Here is an 18,705-nt window from a genome sequence, read left to right as displayed (position 1 = left end):
GGCAGCCTATTATCTATAAAGAGCATACATTTTGACCCTGGTCTCAAAAAAGGATTCCATAAGAGCTCTTCAGCTGAGCCTTTCGGGGGCAAACATATTTTTTGGGCCCATTTAATCGTCATTCAGATCCTAGAGGGACTCTTCCTTTACTAGACAGGACATCTCTAACTTAATACACGTGTTGACGGTTCCAAACAGCGCGGTCTGAGTGATCTTGTTCACCTGTTGTGATCCAGTCAAGCTGAGCTTGTCGTGTCACAATGGAAGGCCCCCCCCCCCACCATTCAAGAATGTGAGCAGCTCTGCAGATTTCCTTGTATCTAGCACCCTCTGGTGAACAAACCTCACCTCTGTACCATGCGTCATGAACAGTGTTTATTTGTCCTTTGAACACAATGCATGTGTTTACACTTGTTTTTGCATGTAAATTGACCTCACTCTATGGGACATGTGACCACGTTGCACAAAGGAAGATATGACACTGAACCTTTTAATGATACACAGAACAAAAAGGGGTTCCAAAGGGATCTTTGGAACTAATAGGCTCTTGAATTTTTGGTACCAGGTAAAACCGGTTTTGGTTACTGATAGAACCCTTTAAGGTTCTATTAGAACCCTCTGTGGATAGGGGTCCAAACGGAACCCAAAAGGGTTCTATACTGAACCAAAGAGGATCTTCCTGGAACTAAAGGTGTCTAACTTGGGAACTAAAAAGCTTTTACCTGGAATCCAAAAGGGGATCCTCAAAAGGGTAACCTAACAAGGACAGCCAAAGAATCCCTTTGGAACCTTTTTTGTTTCCACCTAATAAAAAGTGCATCTTAGTTTGTGTTGCTTATATGTTTCAACAATGTTGTCACTATTGGTATAGACAATTGTTTAATCCCTCTTACTAGTGAAATACAGTCATATTGAATGTCAGGTCAAAGGCCCTCAGGAAGAAAGGCACGTTTCAGGGCCATGGACAGCAACTACGGCTATTACCGTTTCAGGACCACGGACAGCAACTACGGCTATTACCGTTTCAGGACCACGGACAGCTACTATGACGAATACCGTTTCAAGGCCACAGACAGCAACTGTTCATGGTTATGTTTTAGGACCACGGACAGCAACTGTACACTGTTATGTTTTCAGTAAATGGTTAGGTTTCAGGACCACGGACAGCACACATACCGGCAACATTTTATGATATAAGCTGGACCTTCCAAGTAGATAATTTACATGCGTTGCCTTCATTAGTTATATACGTTGCCTTCATTACATTTTGCCAATTGGCCTTTAGACCTGTGTACATAGCTATTCTTAAAGCGAATTAAACACACACATTGGAATAACTTATTTTAATAAAAAAATGTAATTAGTTAAATTGATTCAAATAATCTAAATGTAATTAATATACAGAGATGTTAAATTCTTCATCCAGCTTTTAAAGTTTATTTCTGAGGGATGCCTAACTGTTGTCTTTTCATATCAAATGTATTTGATGACCCACATATTACATTGTGCTACCACTTCATATATAAACCTCATCTGAGTTTTAATGTCCTGGGACAGGCATTGTGATTGGGTGCATGATAAGATTTGAGCCTTTAAAGCAGATTGGCAGAAAGCTGTGTTATATAAGATAGTATACCACTGCTATTTTAACTCTTCTAAATACATTGGTCATCACTTTATGATTGCAAAAAAAATCACCTCTAGGTTTGTGGTACATGGCCAATAATAGATCATGTGAATAATTAATTTTAGTGCCTTTCTCAGTATCAAACATCACAGTAAAAAAAAGAGAATTTGGAGAAATAAGAAACATATCAATATGAAATCACAGTTGTTGTATTAGTTTACAAATATCTTGTGTGTCTGTGATGTCATAAAAAATTATCCAAAAACATTGTCGGGTCAAAGCAGCAACCCTACTTTACCGGTCACCTGCCCCTTGCATTGGTTTAAGATCTGGGGTTGTGTGTATGTTTCAGAAAAAGACTGGTGTAGGATCTGTTTTATGATTATATAGATCCCACCAAATATGAGTATTTTGATTCATTTTGAAATCCCTCCTGTTGTTTGTTGTTCTAAATTACTACCTAAATATGTATCCACCATTGAAAAGCAGTAAAATACTGTTGGCTTGGCACCGGTGTAAATGTATCAACCTGTTATGTACAGTTCCCACTTTACAATAATACTCTGTTATCTTTGACACACTTTACAGTAAAATACTGTTGGCTTTGCACCGGTGTAAATGTATCAGCCTGTTATGTACAGAAGGGAATTGATCAGTTCCCACTTTACAATAATACTCTATATTATCTTTGACACACTGTACAGTAAAATATTTCTGTCTTTAGACTTTTCAATAATATATTATCTCTGACTTTACACTTTACAGTATTACTGTATATTATCTTTGAAACACTACCCATAATATATAATTTCTGTCTTCAGACTTTACAATAATACATTATCTCTGACTTTACACTTTACAATAAAATCTTATTTGTGACTTCAGGTTTCTTTGACACCTTCTCTCAGACGAACCCACCTTGCAAGACAGGCCTTAGTTTTCTAACAAACAGGAGCTTCCAAAATGTACTGTAAGTTGAATTGTTCCTGGGATATATATCAATCCAAAAAATATATAGCTTATTAAAACAAACAGATATTAGTATAATGCACATCATAAAAATAGATACATTTTATTAAACAATTTAAAACACATGAATATTACACCTTACTACACAAGCCACAAACTAATGAGCATATAAATAAACACCCTAAATCCCAAACGGTTTCCTTTGTGGTTGTCATGGCACCAGTATCTACTGAATGAAATTATACCAGCCCTGTGTCCGCCTTTAAACATGTAGCCAAATTCTCATCCTTATTTTTCACTCATTGGATCTCACATCAAAATATTTATAGTAATTTTGCAAAAATGCAAATTAACACCAAAAAAAAAACATCTCAGAATTGGGCAGCTGTTGTAAACACAAACAACAATGAGCGAGCAGATGTGTTACAAAGGCACAAACGGACACAAAGGCTAGGAATTAACCATGCCAAACATTCCCTAAACGAAGTGGTTAACAATGACAGGACAATGTTCTCATTAGTGGGGACAAAGCTTATGCCAAAAATAGACTGCATTGCATCCTGTCAGAAACCTGCAGCACTACGCTAGATTTAGTAGTTTTGGTTTAGTCTGCAAAACCTCCATTTTGAACCATTGTTTAGTAAAAAAAAAATAAAAAAAACACTCAACTAAGCTAGTTTATTCATTTTTCCAAGCTGCTGCAACACGATTCCTCAAGTTTCTGCGGAACCTATTCCCTGTCATGTCAAAGAACAGAAAACTACACGTATGAAAGAAAAATTCGAAAAGAGTAACATCTTTATAAATCCTTGTTTCCTCATTAGCCTAAAATATACTTCCACTCATTTGGTCTCAGACAGACAGGCATGACTAATGTAGTGACCACTTCTGCTATAGGTGCTATGTGCTATCAAAACCATGACAATCCGTATTATGAATGCGGATTTAGATTCAAATTAGGTTGTTTAAGTTGACTTAGAGAGTATCTTTACTATGTAAGATACACCTGTAAGCAGCACTTACCGGTGATTGCTCAAATCGACAATATTACTATTATAAGCTAATAGTCAGAATCATGTGCCGATTTGGTGATTATTTTACTTTGTCAGGTCTAACATGTTCCAACTTGCCATTAGGACAGTCAGTAACAGCCATCACTATCTGAGAGATCCCAGTGGGGGTGCTGCTTTTGGTCCAATCCACCCACCCCCCCCCCCCCCCCAGAGGATATCAGCTGTGCTTGATGGAGTTCTAATTGTCTCCACTTTCCTGCCCTGAATTTGAAACGACATGAGGTCCTACAGTGCTGTGAGGGCCTGAGATGGAAGTGTGACAGGTTGACGTTGCCTTTGTTTCGGTGAAACGTGAACTTCTTTTTATGAGCTCGGATGAGGAATGTTTGACATGCAATAGCCACATGGTGTCATTGAAGAAGGAAGTGAGTTGGGTGCTTGCAGAGAGCAACGTTGCGGTGTGTATTGTGGGACGAGGTGACTGCAGGACTTTACAGGGGTCTCGAGACAGAGAGGACTGATAGCGGCAAGAGGAGGGACTCAACGGGCAGCTTTTTACTGTAAGGGACTGTAAATGTGTATGTTCTACGTGGTGCTGAAAATTTAGTGAATTCAAGACCACCAGTATAGGCTGTCCATGGTACTGAAACACAAACAGCCCTACATGGGAAGACCAGGAACACTGTTCATAACACTGAAACCCAAGCGTTCCGAAATCCCTGATTTGTTTTCCAAGGTCCTGAAACGTTTAAGGCCTGTTTTTTGGCCGAGGGGCCTAAAGCCGACGTTCCAGGATGAACAAGTTCATGACATGAACCCGTTTGTCGCCTGTTGGCATTCCTGCTGGCCTGCTTAATATGCAGCACTGTAAATTTAAATTTCTTAAAATAGCATCCACTAATTGCTCTACGAATGCTTAAATGCTTACATAAAACCGTTGAACAAGATCGCATTTCTGAGGTATGTGTTAAGATTGTCTGAGGACTTGGAACACAAACACTTGGGTCTTTCAGTACAGTAGTGCGGAGATGACGAGTCTCGCGCACTACCGTCATTGCACCGCGCTTCAGCGGGCGAGAGACAAAACTCTGGACAGCGGCAAGTGCAAGAGGAGCTTGTTATACCGCAGACTCGGAAGATGTTACTCACACACTCGGGTGGCCAATGAAATCGTTTTTATCCGCTTTTCATCATCGCCCAAGAGAGAAAGCATGCAAGGGTAGAGGCTATGTCTCACCGGCGGTGATTGTGGTCGGCTTCGATCGTTCTCCACAGAAACACTGCAGCATATGCGCTCCTTTCTGAAGGAATGGCCTCAGAATCCTCATTGATTTGGGTTGGTGGGAGCTTTTCTCAATCCAAGCAATCCGTACACGCTATCACAACACTGGGTCAGGTAGCATAGCGTATAGCCACCTAGACTTAGAGCAGTCGCTCTCTAGGTTCACAAACCTCAAAAAGCTGGAAGGGCACGGTCTCCAGGACAAATTACGCTAAAACGAGGCATCTTGAGTGATTTTTTTCCTCTTCACTTCTCGTCCACCGACGGTCATTCGCGTTCATAACATTCGGTCTTCCAAGGCTAGGCTACGCAAGGACGTTAGAATGTGCTCCTAATTTGTACAGCCCGTCTCCGCGTCTTTACTAACGGACGTAATATCAGGGAGGGGGAGAGAGCTGGAGAGAGAGAGAGAGAGAGAGAGAGAGAGAGAGAGAGAGAGAGAGAGAGAGAGAGAGACTGAGTGGCGTGCACGCGAAAGTTAAACTGCAGGGGTAAGTGGCGGGACGACCACGGATGAGGTAATGCGGTACTGTGCTGTTTGTCCAGGCCATACAACACGCTGGTCTCGATGCACATATTGGTATTAAAAAGACAATGTTCCGCGAGATCACACGGCACCGGAGAACAACGTATAGCCTAGCTTATGTAAGATGCAGCTAAAAGGTTAAAGACAAAGAAATCCAAATGCACAGTCATCACGCCATAGCAGCCTAAATAAACTTTCCGCCGGTAGCCTACAGCCTATGGTGCGGATGCCAAGTCTATTAGAGGTTAACTCTCCCTAAACTCTCAGCCATCATCAATTAGCGTACTGTGCAGACATATCATTGGTCACCGTCTGGTAATGACGTAGTCAGCTGAGTTGTAAGACTATTTTTGTCCAGGACTGATTTTTTTTGTCATTTCTTGCAGTACCGATAGGTACCAGTAATTCTGTTGAACACCCACTGCTATGGATCAAAGACGTAGTCGACATAGAGGTTATATGACTTAAGAAGTGATAGGTGATACAATAATATGTGACCCATTCATATTACATATTCATCTCTTGAAGGCCAGACCTTCACAACAACTGCTTATATTAAGCAGGAACAGCTATACATGTTTTGACACAAACAATTGCACGAATGGTTGGGGACGTGTATGAAGCAGGACAAAGATGATGTTGATGTGAATTTTCCAATGGAAATTTGTAGCAAATAAACTTTAGGAGATAATCACCCAAAATAGACAGACGCTTGTGAACCACGTAAGGAATTGTTCATCTCGGTGGCTTCTGTCCAGTCTTTGTGAGTTCTAACGGGCTGGCTGATACTTCCCGAGAATATATAGATGCTGTCCCTTCATCTATAGGGTTTGAGTAAAGCAATTGGCCGTCGGGTCAGACAATGTGCTATTTCCCACTGATGTGTCCCGTGGTAAGGAATGTTTAGCCATTTTTCTTGAACTCCTTAATGAGGCACTTGGTAAAATGATAGCTGTTATTTTTTCAAATGAACACTAGATAACCGCAAACTCTGTTGAAGGCTTATGCCTACGCTTGGCTTTGTGTGCCATTCCAGGCTTATATTTTATTTCTAGGTTTAAATATAATACATGGGGTATTTCCCTCCCATTTTTATCCAAAATCACTACATATCATTCTAGCCCAAAAGACATTGCATCATTTCAGTTAGCAGGTTTCCAAACACATCGCCTAATTCATTTGATAATGTGTTTTTCCCCCACACTCTTCACATTTAAAGGTAATGTCGGGACGCTCTAGTATTGCTGCTCAGTGAGACGATGTAGGGTTGTTCCGCTTCAGAGACTACATCAATAAAAGCTGAAATTGCCCAAAACGCATGTGAGCGTCGCGTGACAATAGAATGCAGTACATCCAATTATACAGAAGAGGGCGCTTTACGACCACATTAATGTGTCCACAGGGAGCTAAATGGCGAATGTACATTGAGATTGAATGGGGGTCAGAAAAAGAGCCATAGTTCAAGTCAAGACATCCACTAAGCTTGACCAAGGATCCCTGCCATAGTATGCCATAATTTATTGGTACACACAGACGGAAAATTGAAATTGTATTTTGTGAGTGTGAAAGTGGCTTTTCAAACTACCGAGTTGAGCTAAAGCCAGCCAAACCAAGCTAATTGGTTGGCCTAGTAACTGGCTTGGCCTTGTTATGCATCAACCATAAAACATTGGACCTGCGTTGTAACAATTTTAAAATAAATCATCCAAGCCAAAGTTTGTCTCAGGTGTTCAGCACAACATAGGGTGAAAAGGGGGCTACACAGCTGCACACTAGTGGCCATGACGAGAAAGCTATATTTATTGATTTACCAACGCATTATTTATTATATTTAAGTAGTCGTTGTCTTTTTTTGTTTTACCCAACTCACCGTAGATTCTTTATGAACATGTTCTATACATATTTTTTATACCCAGTAAACAGTCATTCCTAAACTACTCACCCATCTTGATTTGATCTACTGGATAGAGCGACAACCTCAAGCTTCGAAAGGGCACGATCCACAACCCAACCCGGTGAGCCGACACGGTTAGGTTTTCCAAACAATCGGGACTGATATAACTGTGGTCGCGCTTCAGTTTGCAGGGTTTGCTTGACCGCTTAGATGAAGCAGACGTCGATTGGATTGGGAATTTGAATTAAAGCAGGCGGGCGCCATGGCACGGGTTTGGCATGGACTATCGGACTGGCGTCTTACCGAAAAAGGGATCTGTTCCATGTCTCCTTAATTTAATGTACTTTCCAGGGTCACCTAATGTGGATCTTGCTGTTATATTTCTCAATGCTTTAAAGGCCTTCCATCAAGCAAAACATGTTCCTATCTATTTCCAGGCCTACAGACATTTTATATTAGAAACAGGTTAAAATAATGCAATATTCACCAATCAACTACTCTCACGTGGACTTAAAACTCCGTATAGGTTATGTACTTTCGCTGCTGCTGCTTTTTGCTCTGTCCATAAAGCCTCAAGTCATAAGGTTATGATATTTTAGTTGCAAAATACAAACGCCTCTATACGCAGATTACATTCTCCTCTCTGCAAGCGAAGCAGAATTTCGCTGAAAGAGCAATAGGCCGGATTTGATCACATGCTGCAGCGCGGACCGGCGGCAGCTGCTTAGACCGCAGTACCAACACAGGCCACTCTTTTCTGTTTGTATTTTATTTTAAAAAACAAATTATAATGTCTTTAAGACTTGCACTGTTCTTGAACCTGTGCATCTAATTATAGTATTTGTAACCGAGATGAGTATAAGAGAGTAGGAAAGTAAGGAGTAAGGGGAGAAATCCTTGTGGCAGTGGTCCCAGAGCCAGAGCTAGAACCATAGTGCCATGTCAGTTATCCTGCTGCAGAGCCGTCCTCCCTCAGGAGAGAGTGAGAGAGAAGGAAAGAGAGAGAGAAAGAGACGGAGAGAGAACGTGAGAGACAGAGAGAGGAAGGGAAAGATATTGATAAAACAAGACGGGCTCACTCAGCTTTGTTTTATAGTGCCATCTTTGGAATTCAATTCGTAATGAAATTATGTTGTAGCAATGGACACTTTTGAGTACTTACATGAAGTGTAGTGATTTAACACTGCTGGCATCTGCTAAATGCCACGTTGCGGTCCATCCGTAGTTGTAATTAATTGGAAATAACCATGAGCAATTGCATATTCTAATTTAAAGTAGCTATGTTTTATATGTTTTAGGACCATGTTTAGCAACGCAGTTCCTACCATAAACTTTTGCGTATCAGGACCATGGACAGCAACTAACGTATCGTCACTTCTAGCCACTGATTTTGTAACTGTTAACCTCGGACTTTGCCACATTTAACCCCTAATTTTATCTTTAAGGTACATCAATACCTGCTGCTTTACTCTTCCAAATTATGCAGCTATGAATGAATATGATCAGGACGCAATAGCAATGACCGTTATATGAAGACCTCAGACAGTGCTTGTAGATTTGTGTACAATGTACGAACACAGATACATGAGTACGCTCCCAACATATCTTCCAGCACTGTAACCGACCCGTTTCTCCCAGTCTCTAATAATGATTAATTGTTTCAACAGAAGTGAGGTTAAAATATTGACTTTGTTAGGTGATAGGGGCTTGAAACCAGACATAACAGGAACAAAATAGCCAAACTTAATACACGTCAGAAAAAGTAAATAATGTACAGTCATCACAAATATCAGTTGAAATGCCTTATAATAGTACTACTGTGTAGCCTACTGTTGTCAGTGTCTGTTAATGCATATATAGAACACAGTGATAATTCCTGGGACATGCCATTTCATCGTGCTGCAGCAACAACAAGGACAATGTTGTAATCAGGGATAGGCTGGGAACCGAAATTGGCCTGGGGCATTTCCAACACACTGGCCCATTTTCGTCTTTGAGGACCCCCACGCTCACTCCCTTTTAACTTGAGGCCCATAGTATTAGTCAAATAATAATAATTTTGTGGTAAGACACCAATTTAGACCGGCCCACTAGTCAAACAAAAAATTATTGACCGGCCCATCTGGCATTTGCCAGAATTGCCCGATGGCCGGTTCGTCTCTGCTGTTGTTACGTTGTGCACTTCTGCATGCATCCTCCTTTCTATGGCAAGTTGTTATGAACCAAACTATTCATTTAAGAAAACGGAAATTTCATACAAAATTAACACATTCCGTTTGCAATTCTAACATGTTCCATGGCATGTTAAATGATTTGACAACCTTTTCCAATACATGTTTAATGTATTTAGGCACTCAAATTGCACTCCACATGTGGAGTGAATTTAGCACCAAAAGTCTGTGAATGTAAACAACAATTGAGTAGTGGATGGGGGTTTTTCATGAAAGGAATATGTTGTGAATGTAAAAAGAAAATGACATTTTCAGTTTTTGTTTAATGCGCTATCAAACTATTTGACAAACAAATCAACATTAGCATCAGTGTGAGCACAAATCTTTTTATTTATTTCTGTTAGTTTTTCCCTTCAGGTGTTCGGAGGTGTTTCCACCCACAGACTTTTGGCACGTATGTTGCAATAGGGTTCAGCAGGTACGCACACATCCCCAAATTAAGGAAAAAAAACAAGGATGCCCAAATGCAATAACATATACCACAATTATGGCATTATTGTGTGCTGTTAAGTTTTTTCAGCACTTTTCAAACTCCATATCGGCACTTCACAAGCATAATATTAAACCAAGTACATTTTTGCATCTCAGCCTCCTTGGTTTTTCCAAGTGTGTGGACCTGTTGAACTCTATAGACATGTTTTCTCTCACGAACCGGCCACCATTCATTCAAGCCCGAGCGCAGACCCTCATTGCGCTTTTCTCTCTCTCTTTTTTTTAACTCCCTTGCATACAAATTTGATTCGTAGTGGTAATTTTGGGACCTGTACAGTAGTCAGAACTTACCTCCCAGTTTACAGACACATCAACCGCCAAGACCATGCAGCAGCTCCGCGTCACCAGCTAGCCACAAGCATTAGGCTGCTGCACAATTGTGGTGACTTTGTCACAGGAGTTAAAGGGTCAAGATCGTGCTAAAGTAAACAACAAGCAAGTATCGGTCAGATATTTCAATACCGGCGGCAGCAGCGAAATCGGAATCCAACATGACAGTGCCCAGCAGCTGTCTCAGGTGAGAGGAGGAGAAGAGGCCTACACGGGAAGAAAGAAGCAAGAAGCCTGAAGGCCGAGACTTCCACACAAACACTATGCTGAACTGTGAGAGAGAAAAAAAGAAACTATTCAGTTACACACAGGCTTCGTAGTTGTTGTGTTTATTTTGCGAAACCACAGTGCAGCCATAAAAACACAACGTCTTCAACAATCGACTTTAAGAGTAATCCACTATTGGTGATAAATCTGCAAATGGACTGAACGGGAATACTCCCACTGATGCCGCGAAACTACGGTGGCAACAGACTTCTAGCCTATTGCTATGGCAACAGTCACCTGGGTCCCGGGACCGTCTGTGTGGTACAGCAGCCTTGGGCATCGTCTATGCCAAAAAATCAGCCCCCAAGCCGCATCTGTCAAACATCAACTCGCTTTCTGTAAAACTCCTCGCAGATGAAAGGTCCATCAGCAATCATAAGCTGGAACTGAGGAGTTACACAAAGCATTTGGATGTAGAAAGCAAGTGTGTGGGAATGCATTGTTGATGATGATGATGATGATGATGAGTAATCAATTATCAATAATCAGAGGCCTTAATAAACATGAGCAGGTTTTTGGATTAAGCAAGCCTCTCAAAAGCAGAGAAATACATTAGCAGGAAATACACCAATACCTCCACTCCTCAAGTTTGGTCAACCTAGAGTCTCCATTGCTAACAGTTCATTTATCAACATCATCATGGTCTGTCAACTTTGCTGTTTGGTTAAATTTACCCAAATTGATTCACAGTCTTGTCTCATTTTAACGCCGATTGTTACAGCAAATTACCATTAGCTAGGTTTGTCGACAACTCAAGTCAAATATCAACCAAAGGGTTGACATTGATCTGTTATCTTTGCCCGGGGAGATAACAGAGACTCCCGTAGCAAGCGTGTTGCTCTGGTCCAGATTCCCTTAGCAAGCGTGTTGCTCTGGTCCAGATTCCCTTAGCAAGCGTGTTGCTCTGGTCCAGATTCCCTTAGCAAGCGTGTTGCTCTGGTCCAGATTCCCTTAGCAAGCGTGTTGCTCTGGTCCAGATTCCCTTAGCAAGCGTGTTGCTCTGGTCCAGGGTGTGCTTTCAACTGATGCTGAGCTCAAACGTAACACCTTGGATCAGAGCTAATGAATGACATTAGATCGATGAACCAAAACAAAAGGGTGGTAAAGGGGAAGCTCCCAGTTGCCTGACATGTCAAACCACTATGCAAGGCACCTGGTGCTGAAAATCACAAAAGCACGACCGTAAGATAAACGATTTAGTGTGCCACAAGAGTGCCAATGGACAGTCTAATGGAAACAGATCCACGAACATGAAGGATGAGATTGAATGTGCAAGAAGTGAATCTGCAGCAAATGATAAAAATCTGTCATATATTTTTATTTTTAAAGTGTTTCTAATGGTCGCGATGTGACGCAAACCACAAAAAGGACTCATACGCAAACAGCATTTGCATTTTTTTATTTCCCCTTTGTGTTACTGTGTCATGGTGGGTATTGTCTTCAACACAGGCACAATCAGTGAATCCACTGTAAAAAACTGTGATCACATTCCAATTAATTAATTAATTTTGAGATTGCAGCAGTCTGCACATGATATGAAATGATATGTCACATATCACCAGCAGAGAAGGGGCTTAGGAGCATTTGAGATTATCCAAGTCAATGTCATGATTTTTACATCAGACCTTTTTTCACTCTGTGTTTGTCAAGAGACAAAGCATATTTTAGAAAGGTGGTTCACAGAAAGAATGAAAATAAGTCTACATGTAAAAATTGGGTGAACTCACCCTTTAAGTGTGTGGCAGATGAGAAAATGACAGATGAAGACAACTTAGGCACGACAGAAATGGAGGCTTTTGAAAGATGAGTGGAGCGAGGAACAGCAGCAGGATATGATATATGAACAGGCATGCATGACTGTGTTTAAGAGGTTCACACTCCTTCATAAGAAAACCGGGGGTAAACAGAAAAGATGCCTAGGTCGGCAAAAGGTAGTATAGCAACACTAATGAAACGTGGAGCTGTGACAGAGAACAGAACATCCTAATATTGACCTATGGCTGTGTGTGTGTGTTTATGCGCGCGCGTGTGTGTGTTTGTGTGTGTTTGTTTACATGTGTATTTACAGTGAGGGAAAAAAATTATTTTATCCCCTGAAAATTTTGTACGTTTACCTACTGACAAAGAAATTATCAATCTATAATTTTTGTGGTAGGTTTATTTGAACAGTGAGAGACAGAATAACAACAAAAAACATCCAGAAATACGCATGTCAAAAATGTTATAAATTGATTTGCATTTTAATGAGTGAAATAAGTATTCATCCCCTCTGCAAAACATGACTTAGTACTTGGTGGCAAACCCTTGTTGGCAATCACAGTGGTCAGATGTTTCTTGTAGTTGGCCACCAGGTTTGCACACATCTCAGGAGGGATTTTGTCCCACTCCTCTTTGCAGATCTTCTCCAAGTCATTAAGGTTTCAGGGCTGATGTTTGGCAACTTGAACCTTCAGCTCCCACCATAGATTTATAGGATTAAGGTCTGGAGACTGGCTAGGCCACTCCAGGACCTTATTTTACTTCTTCTTGAGCCACTCTTTTGTTGCTTGGCCGTGTGTTTTGGGTCATTGTCATGCTGGAATACCCATCCACAACGCATTTTCAATGCCCTGGCTGAGGGAAGGAGATTCTCACCCAAGATTTGATGGTACATGGTCTCGTCCATCGTTCCTTTGATGTGTTGGAATTGTTCTGTCCCCTTAGCAGAAAAACACCCCCAAAGCATAATGTTTCCACCTCCATGTTTGATGGTGTTCTTGGGGTCAACTGTTGTCACCTTCTCACCAAGCTGCTTGGCGATGGTCTTGTAGCCCATTACAGCCTAGTGTAGGTCTACAATCTCGTCCCTGACATGGTGGAGAGTTTGGAATCTGATTGATTGATTGCTTCTGTGGACAGGTGACTTTTATACAGGTAACTAACTGACATTAGGAGCACTCCCTTTAAGAGTGTGCTCCTAAACTCAGCTCGTTACATGTATAAAAAACACCTGGGAGCCAGAAAACTTTCTGATTGAATCAATTTATTACATTTGTAACATGCATTTCTTTTTTTTATTCTGTCTCTTACTGTTCAAATAAACCTACCATTGAAATTATAGACTGATCATTTATTTGTCAGTGGGCAAACGTACAAAATCAGCAGGGGATCAAATATTTTCTTTCCTCACTGTATGTGTTTGTGTGTGTGTGTGGTGTTTGTATGTATGTTTGTTTATGTTTGTGTGTTTATATGTGTGAATGTTTATGTCTGTGTGTTCGTTTATGTGTGTATTCATGTGTTTGTTTGTGTGTGTGTGTGTGTGTGTGTGAATCCTTGTGGTGGAGTTTAACAAAGATACTGACACTGTCTCCATCCAACCACAAACGCACTGAACACTCAGCCTCCCTGAGCCAAGAATACTAGTTCAGACTCGTCTGTAAAAAAATAAGTATACTATATAAATGGAGGGACTGAGTGTATAGACCCACTATTAGTATAACTGGAAACACTTAGCTGGGTTTCAGGGGTAACTGAGTCAGGAATAGTCTGTCATTGTTTGACTGGGACATAATGACAAATAATACTGTAAAATGTATTGTGTGGGGAAGAACAGTCTTAGTGTGTTATAACAGTGCATTAACTGTTTTAGGGTGTAGGTATAGGTTGTCATTATTACATGGATTTTGTAAATTCATACAAACCGTAGGTACACACTACATAAAGTATGCACTTAATATGATTCAAGGCTAGATGATATTGTCAATGCATTAGGGTAATGTTCATTAACATGTATAAAGGGTTTTAAAAAGGAAGCTGCATGTACTCTTGTGCCAAAAAAGCAGTATACATACACTTATGTTGTTCACCAACATTACTTAAATACTGTTTAGTATCTAAAGCACAACTTAAGTGGTCCCAAAATAATACACAAAGTGTAGGCTACTGCTTTTTGACTTGGGCTGTAAAATAAGCAAGTTGACTGGTAAGCATGAATGGTAATTGCAGAAATGTAGCCCACTCCGCATGTACAGAGTACATGTACTACTCGTTCTCAGCGCGTTAAAGGTCTTATCAAAGCATATCAAAATCTTCTTAAAAAATTAACTTGGCATTAACGTAGACGTGCCCAAAAAACTGCTGAGGCAACTAGAACTATCCCACACAAAATTAAGAAAAATAATTAGGTCCTAACTGTGCACCGTATTTCCAAATCCATATTGTGAAACAAAAACGACAATCTTGGCAACAATTAAACACTCAATATGAGAACATAAACTTGAATAAAAAAAATCTCGATTTCAATCCACCCCTAAACTGACAACTCAGTGAACTTACCGCTGACGGAAACGTTACCACACCTGGCACCTATTCCACCAAAAATAGTCCCGCCACTGCGCGCATGCTGATGTGATCAGGGCGCTCGAGACACGTGGAACAGCCCATTAATCTCGCGCCGAAAAAGTGATCAGCTAGCACTTTTTCTCACCACCTGACATGACAAAGCGCTCAAGGGAGACAGAAATGCAATAATCCTTTGCCGCAACAAAACCGTGAAATTGCAACATTTTAAAATGTAGAAAACGTTAAAATTTTGGACTGGACTGAGAAGCCACATTTTAACATAATAGTTGATTGCTGATTTCGGAGATCGCATGATCACAAGAACCCCAACATTCCGTACGCGATAGCGTCACAGAGTGCATCATTTACTGGGTGAGGCAGGCCACCCGCACGCTTGTTCCTCCTTATCCCGGTTTCATTGGCCAACAAGCGCTGCACCAAGAAACTGTCGGTGGTAGCCTATGTTCACTGGACGCACAACTTCCGTGGCATTTAACGGACATGCTGCAATATAGCCGATAATGCCCACTAAGCTCCTACTGCAATGGACATACAATTACATAAAAGTGGTAGTTGAGGATTTTTGTGGGCTTTGGCTACCCGCAGTGCACTCGCAGAAGCTTCTCGCTTCTAGACACACACACACACACACTGACACGCGCTGCAATAGCCTGCACCCACGGCACTTCGGCAGTCTGAAAGACACCAATAACTACAAAAGTTTCTTACCTGCGTTTTTATCTTTATCACTCATGTTCCGCTGCGTGTAAGCTGTTCCGCGGAGAAGTTGAAGGTGAGCTTCGATATGATGAATGTGCGTGTTCTGGTTGCGCCTGCTTTCCTCCTTTTCTGATGGGTGGGCAGCAGCGGATGGGACGCTTAGCCGAAGTGAGACCGATAAGTCGGTGAGATCCGTTTAGGAACGCTGTAAACGCCGAAGCTGTTTTTGCGTGTCTGTGTTGTGCTTGAGTTTTATTACCGAAATGGGCGGGGGTTCAGGTGTGTGCGTGTGCGTGCGAGAGAGAGAGAGAGAGAACGAGAGAAGGGGGCAAGAGAGAGAGGCAATGACAGGAGCCGAGCGGAGTAGGTATATTTTGGTGCAGGCTGGAATAGTAGCCTGTGCACTCTGTCCACTCACTGTTGTCACATGTTCCATTGTGTACAGGCCACTGCAGCGCTGCTGAAAAAGTTGGGTATTACGGAAATACAAATAAAACGTGGTTTATCTTGTGCAGTTGTAACATTGCTACAGTAGCACATGACTGTCTTCTAAGTTGCGTTGGTTAGTCTTTTGGTGTAGTAACCACAATACCGCTAGACGTCAACGTGAGCGAATCTGTTGAAGGGCCCTTGAACGAGGCACTTGACCCTAATTTTTCATGGGTTGTGCTGTTGATACTCTCTGACACAGCTTCTCTGACACCACTCAGATAGTGTCTCGGAGGTCGGGAGGAATGGGGGTGGGTAAGAAAAATAACGATTTCCAATTCTGACCTATGTTTAACTAGGTTTTTTTGACGACGGGAAGCGTCTAGTCTAGTGTTTAGAGCAGTGGATGAATCCCAAAGTCGCCTGGCTGTAAAATATTGTTCCGTGCTAGAACAAGGTAGTTAACCCGTTGCTGTACATGAGAATGTGATCTTAGCCAATTACCTGGTATTAAGAAGATATATAAGAATGCCCCAGTGTGACTTCTGATAAGCATACTTATAAGAATAGGCCTACTATGCTGAAGTCCAGCGAACGTCAATTATATTTAAACTAGAGGATTTCAGAAAATGCGTGCCCGCCGTTGCTGTGGAGTTCAGGCGGCAAATGGGAACTAGATCTTTTCAGACACCGCCTCTTAAATAATACAAATAAATAATTGTCTTTGATCCAGTAACTTTGAACCACTGTAAATACTCTGATGTTGCTCACTGCTCTTTCCTTGTCCGGAGTTTGTTTACAGAGGTGATATTTGGGGTCACCATATCTGAATGCTCAGCTGCTTTGTAGGCAGATGTAACACACATCTCATCTTTCAGCGTGATCCAAAATCTTTGCATCAGAAGCCACCGGACATGTCACCATATTTAAATGTAACAATGACAGAGAATGCCAAGACAAAAAAAACTATTTAAAGTAGTATTTATATTTAGTCAAATGGTTTAAAATGAACACTAAACAGTTTAAAATAGCAGGGTAAGATGGTGTACTTACAGACACAAAAATGTAAATGTTTGTGGGGAAAATGTTCGTACTTTCTTGCTGGGGTAACAGGGTGGCTAGTTACCCCAATACTAATTACAGTTAGCAAGCACAAACTGAGCTTGTGATTGTACAAATGACATTCATAACCATAAGGGGGGTAATTAGCCCCAGGGGGCAAGTAACCCAACACACTCATCCAACATATTTCTACTTCAGTAAAATCCAATTAAAGAGATTTATTTAAAAAGTATTCAACGTTTTCTCTCTAAACAAGTGGATTATTTATCTGAAGGCTTTACTAATTGTGCATATTTTTTTTAATCTAACTTCATTGAAACATTTATCTAACTTCATTGAAACATGTATCTAACTTCATTGAAACATTTATCTAACTTCATTTCAAAAAATTTGATCAACTTATGTCAGAATCGTTTTATGGAAATATGTCCAAAAGTTGTGAAGACACAGAGAACATTTTTAGTTAACATTTTTATCTAACAACATCAGTGGCAGCCGGGGAAAGTGTTTGGCAGAAAATTGGGTCCTGCCTTGTGGGTCATATGTTAATTACATGGGGGGCTAGTTACCCCCTACTACCAAATATTTCTGCACGTCCTTGGTTCCATTGTTTTTTCAAAGATTACTTTGTAATTAGTGAAGCAATTTTTTCACATTTTAAATGAGATTTCTACAGGTTAAAATTAACAGGGAAAAAAAAATCCATATAATTACAGTAAGCCTGAAATTGCAGAGGTTTTGCTGACTTTATCACCAGAGCCACATCCCCTGTTGATCTTCACCTCAACCTTACTGGTCATTTATCATCTCTAATCCGTCAGAAGACTGCAGTCATCTGTTAGGATGACTGTGACATGCAGTTCATTTCTCTCTCTGCAGTCCATCTTGAATGGCAGATGACATGTGTATGACAATTTGAGTCCATTAGCCCATCAAGAGATGTTTTGCAGAATTATATCAATATTTGATGAAAGAGGATCGATAACATTGCCCCAGGTCTTTGAGCCACATTACTCAACTGTATTGATTGATATCGCTGAAATTAAAGACTCAACTGTTAGCCGATCACACATTTTGTTAAAGAACCTCAGCCTTTTATTAACTGTGGCGGCCAACTTTACTGTAGCACGTCATGACATTTTTATTGTTTATCTATTCTTGCTTGGATCTGCCTTTCCGATCTCTGCCCAAATATATATCGACATTTTAGAAACCAAGCGTACGCTCTTACACTACTTATAACACATCTTTACCACTACAGGCTAAGCAACAAGAGCAGCTCGGGACCCAATTTTATTTTTAAGGTCTTTCAAAGTAGGCACAAACATTGACCATCACTCAAGACCTTTATTTACACAGTAATTAAAAAAAATATACTGTGAGGTATTATCTTACAGGCTCATTGATCAATGTCTGAGAAACCATAGTCAGCATTGTTAGGACAATATGATAACAGATTGGGTTTCCTGGAGGTATAAATACATGGCTGTTTCTAGACTCGGCTGAAAAAGATGCCAAAGGCCTAATCAAATTCAACATG

General features: G+C 40.8%; 1 protein-coding gene across 4 annotated transcripts in view; it reads right to left on the bottom strand.

The window, feature by feature from the left end:
- The window catches only part of LOC105006885 (fibroblast growth factor 12), a 43,258-nt gene extending 27,353 nt beyond the window's left edge, over positions 1-15,905 (bottom strand). Inside the window, exon 1 of one of the 4 annotated variants that reach the window (XM_020044200.2) lies at positions 15,684-15,905. In XM_020044200.2, coding sequence (XP_019899759.1) covers positions 15,684-15,708 — 25 coding nt within the window. In that variant the 5' untranslated portion in view covers positions 15,709-15,905. Of the gene's footprint in view, positions 1-4,846; positions 5,254-7,359; positions 7,379-15,683 lie in introns of those variants that run through there. The other 3 variants (XM_020044201.2, XM_010865606.5, XM_020044199.3) reach the window with 3 other exon arrangements.
- Between the last annotated feature and the right edge of the window lie 2,800 nt (positions 15,906-18,705).

This window comes from Esox lucius, chromosome 3, assembly GCF_011004845.1.
Source record: "Esox lucius isolate fEsoLuc1 chromosome 3, fEsoLuc1.pri, whole genome shotgun sequence".
Classification (NCBI taxonomy): Eukaryota; Metazoa; Chordata; class Actinopteri; order Esociformes; family Esocidae; genus Esox; species Esox lucius.
Note: the sequence above shows the minus strand (reverse complement) of the source record. Positions and strands in the feature narration are given on the sequence as shown.